A 4,740-nucleotide genomic window follows, 5' to 3' on the forward strand; every position below is an offset into this window, starting at 1 on the left:
TGACTGTATCCGAAAAACCTAGTAAAAATTATTTTAAGGATACACTGTGCTTCTCTTCTGCAGCCCAAATTGCTCCAAGACAACAGTACAGGAATTGAACTTTTCCATCAAAGCTGGGATCCATGTGACATCCCCTGTGATCATGAGAGCTGTCACAAAGCTGAGTCCTCGGCAGGACACGGCCAAAGCTCCTGCTCCTCACAGCACCCTCAGAGAGCACAAACCAGAGAAAAGAAATGCCTTGACTTGCAGGGGAATTCCCTGGAAAATGCACTGGTTTTCCTGAGAGGGGGCTGTCTTAATTGTTCCCTGTGCTTTCCTTTTCTGTACAGACCTGTCCTAAGGAACAGCAAATGTCCAACAGCAGCTCCATGTCCCAGTTCCTCCTCCTGGCATTCTCAGACAGGCGGGAGCTGCAGCTCCTGCACTTCTGGCTCTTCCTGGCCATCTCCCTGGCTGCCCTCCTGGCCAACGGCCTCATCCTCAGCGCCGTAGCCTGCGACCACCACCTGCACACCCCCATGGGCTTCTTCCTGCTCAACCTCTCCCTCACAGACCTGGGCTGCATCTGCACCACTGTCCCCAAAGCCATGCACAATTCCCTCCAGAACAACACAACCATCTCCTACATGGGATGTGCTGCACAGCTCTTTTTCTTTCTGTTCTTCATTTCAGCAGAATATTTCCTCCTCACCATCATGTGCTACGACCGCTACGTTGCCATCTGCAAACCCCTGCACTACGGGACTCTCCTGGGCAGCAGAGCTTGTGCCCACATGGCAGCAGCTGCCTGGGCCTCTGGGTTTCTCAATGCTCTGCTGCACACAGCCAGTACATTTTCCCTGCCCCTATGCCAGGGCAATGCCCTGGGTCAGTTCTTCTGTGAAATCCCACACATCCTCAAGCTATCCTGCTCACACTCTGGCTACCAAAGGGAAATTGGGCTTCTCTCGTTTACTATATCTTCAGGACTTGGCTGTTTTGTTTTCATTGTTTTCTCCTATGTGCAGATCTTCAGGGCTGTGCTGAGGATCCCCTCTCAGCAGGGACGGCACAAAGCCTTTTCCACGTGCCTCCCTCACCTGGTCGTGGTCTCCCTGTTCCTCAGCACTGTCTTGTTTTCCTACCTGAAGCCCCCCTCCATCTCCTCCCCATCCCTGGATCTGGCACAATCAGTTCTGTACTCAGTGGTGGCTCCAGCACTGAACCCCTTCATCTACAGCCTTAGGAACCAAGAGCTCAAGGATGCCCTGAGGAAAATGATGACTGAATGCTTTTCAGGAGCAATAAAGTGCCAGGTTTCTGGTGTGTAGCATTCAGAATGGGACTCCTTAATGGCCCAGCCTTCCTGTTCAGCTTTTTCATGGAGGTCATCGAGTTTTCTTGCAATAATTTTCTGTGCAATTATTGTGCATTTGCCTTCTAATTTCTTGTCTACCCATTGAATTGGACCTAGAGATGTATAAATCATGAATTGTGCTTGCTGAGTCTTTAAACAAAATAAAGGACGCTGCAGTGCATTCTTTGTCCAAGACCCATTTTCTCAGATGTTCCTAAAGGACAGCACACTGCAGGACAGGGTGTATTTGCAAAGGGGAAGGGGACAATAATCCCAGCCCAGCAGCACTGCCAGGGAGCAGCAGGGCTTGGTCTTTGCAGAGCTGCTCTCTTGCCACTCCCACACTGTCCTCCTGAGCTCCTTTCTCTCTGTAAGGCCTGAGTGCTCTCTGAGCACAGTCCTGGGGGCTGGAAGCCCTTGGAGCACAGGCAGGGACAGGCCCTGGCAACTTCTGAAGCAGAGCTGGGCTCCCTTCCAGCATCTTCAGGATGCTGTGGCATCTTCTGAGGGCACTGCATGGACTGGGTCACTTCTCCTGTGACCTTGCTCCAGGGCTGGAACTCTCCTGCAGTGACACCATGACACTCCTGTTCTCTGCTTTCCAGGTTTCATTTTCAGATCCAGTCTTGCCCTCCTGTTCCCAGGGACATCCTGGGAGTGCTTCAGAGCTGCCATCCTGGGGCAGCTCCTGCCCAGCGTGGGCAGGCACAAGGTCTCTCCACCTGCTCCTCTCACCTCCCCAGTGCCACTGTTTTCTGCAACCTCCTCCTCCTTGCCCAGCACAGCCCTCCTGGTACAGTTGGACACAGCCCTTGTTCTACCCCCTCCTCAGGCACCTGCCCAACCCCCTCAGCTCCAGCCTGAGGGCCAGAAACCTTCAGGGCAGGGAGGCACGGGGGAAAATGCTGAGCAAATGTTTCAACTGCACTCAAATCCAATTGGAGGGGTTGACCTCGAGGAATAAATCCCAACTCATTTTCCAGAACCACCAGGACAACCTGTGTTGTGTCCTGGGCACTCCTCTGGAAGTGTGGGCTATGGAAAAGGTTTTGGTGTCAGGGATATTGAGAAGGCTGGACAGTGTCACTGGGAGACCTCTCCCAAATCCTTGGAAAGGCCAGAGCAATCCCAGAGCTTCCTGGGGCCTTGGCAAAGGCAGACATGGAACCAGTCTGCAAACAGGGCAGCAAGGAGGGTTGGCAGAGTTCCACACTGCTCAGGCTCAGCAGGGAAGGGGATATGGCAAGTCCTCCTGCAGCCATTCCCAGGCATGGGAAGGACAAGGCAGGGATTGCAGAACCCCTGCGGGAGGGAAAAGAAGAGGATGTTGTGTGCTCAAACTTTATTAAGGTCCCTGACATGGTGTCCTGTGGTCTCCTTATGGCCAGACTGGGGAGAGCTGGACTGAAGAAGTGGAAGATGTGGTGGGTGGGAAGTTGGCTGAATGAAGAGCGTCAAATAAAATCCATGGTATAAAATCCTCTTGGCAGCAATTTCCTGGTGAAATCCCTCAGTGACCAGTCCTTGAACACCACTAGAAAACATCTTTATTATCTCTCTGTACATTGGGACAAAATGGATTTTCCAGTCCTTTGTGAATGATGCCAAATTTCAGGGAGCCCTTGAGCAACCTGTCCTGGTTTAAAGACACATACTAAGGCGGGAACTCCAATAAAATGAACTCACTCCTCTTTTTTTCCCCACCAATAGAGGGAGATAAAATACAAAGAGGTATAAGTGAAAAAATAAGAGTTGACTGACAAGAAATATAGCAGCAAAAACAGCAATACCAACAGAACAGTTCAAAGCAACAGCAGAGAGAGAAATTGCCTCCTCTCTCCCCCCCTGCCCCAACTCCCTTTTGTAAACAGGTTGGGAGATGAAACAGGGATCAACACGTACCTCCCTTCTCCCTTTTCCCCCTGAATGAACAAAGAACAAAAAACGAAACCACATGAAAGAAGGGGCAAAGCAAAATGTGGGAAACTCTCTGGTCTGAGATCAGTTGTGCTGCCCAAGAACACGCTGACTCCAGAGGTGTCCAAGTGGGGCAGAGCTGACGACTCCGGTCCGTGCAGCGACAGGGGGGAGGCAGCGGTTCTGCTTGATTCCATGGAGTTCTGGGGAGGCACAGTGGCCCCTTGGTTCCAGGAGATTCTGAGATGTCTCAGGGTTCCTTTGGTTCTAAAGAGATCCCGAATGTCACAATGGTCCATTGGTTCCATGAGATTCCACAGTGTCCCTGTATTCCTTTGGTTCCATGAGGCCCTGCAGTGTCACAGGGCCACTTGATTCCTTAAAGTTAGAAAGAATCAGAATGGCCCCTTGATTTAAGGTCAACTTAAGGGAAAAGAAATGTCATTCAACAGGGACCCTTGTAGTGCAAGAGGTCACCCAGAGAGAGTCAGGATCAGCCCATGGCTTTGTGTTCCAGGGAACAGCCAGAGCTGGTGCAGAGACATCAGGGAGGGTCTAGAAATGCTGCTGGGAGGGGGTGGGAAAGCAGGAGGGGTGTGTGCAGGACAGCCTGCAGGAGAGATGGCCAAGGGCTCTGGCAGGGCTGCAAGGCCCAAAGGCACCCAGGCCTTTGTCCCCTTGCCTCTGGCAGCTGCCTCTGCCACTCAGGCCACTACAAGCAACTTGCCTGGCAGGTTCTGAAATTGGTTTCTGCCTCACCCCTCCCTCAGGAGCCTTGCAGGGCTTGCCCAGTTTTGGGCCTTGGTTGTTCCTCCCCCTCCCATCCCAGTGCCCCCCAAACAGCCCTGAGCCAGCCGGGAGGGACAGGATCTGCTGGGCCAGGGCCTGGGGCTCAGGCCTTGGCCTTTGTGCTCCACAAAACCAAGGCAGGCTTTGCTCAGCATTGCAGGGGCCTGCCCAGAGCCTTTGTCTGCCTGCACTCCTGGCCTCCAAGGAGCTGCTCCAAGGAGTCCCTGGGGAGGCTTTGGCAGTGCCTGCCCTCAGTGGGGCCCAGCAATGCTTCAAGGCACTTGCAGTTTGGCTTCTGACTTCTTCAGCAGCTGCTTCAATCTTCTCTCAGTACCTCAGCATCATGGGCTGGGCTACAAACACACCATGGGGCTCATTAAATTCCAGAAATCCCTCAGGATCTCTTTGTCTTCCTTTAATTGTCTTCAAGGCAATTTCAAAACAAGTCTTCAAAATTTGTACTTTTTTTTTAATTCAATGATGGCTATTCTGTAGTTCAGAGAAGAGGTGATAGAGGTGTTCTCCAAGTGATCTTGATGCTGACTGTCTCCTCAGGAGATCCACACTGACCCTGGATGGTTAACCTTGCTCCTCACCCCCCAACCTCACCAGTTCTGACATGGCCCATCTCAGACTGACAGCTGATGTAACTCCAAACACACTGTGGGATCAATTAAAACACTGAAAAACAAATT

The 4,740-nt window shown here is 52.0% G+C and overlaps 1 protein-coding gene across 1 annotated transcript; it reads left to right on the forward strand.

The window, feature by feature from the left end:
- Positions 1 to 353: 353 nt before the first annotated feature.
- On the forward strand, positions 354 to 1,265 carry LOC113941332 (olfactory receptor 14J1-like; the record flags this gene model as incomplete). The annotated part of the gene is made up of 1 exon (XM_027632496.1): positions 354 to 1,265. A coding segment is annotated over exon 1 (912 nt), but the record flags the coding sequence as incomplete, so codon positions are not given.
- Positions 1,266 to 4,740: the final 3,475 nt, after the last annotated feature.

Source organism: Corapipo altera, unplaced genomic scaffold (genome assembly GCF_003945725.1).
Source record: "Corapipo altera isolate COAL_440 unplaced genomic scaffold, ASM394572v1 60979, whole genome shotgun sequence".
Taxonomy (NCBI): domain Eukaryota; kingdom Metazoa; phylum Chordata; class Aves; order Passeriformes; family Pipridae; genus Corapipo; species Corapipo altera.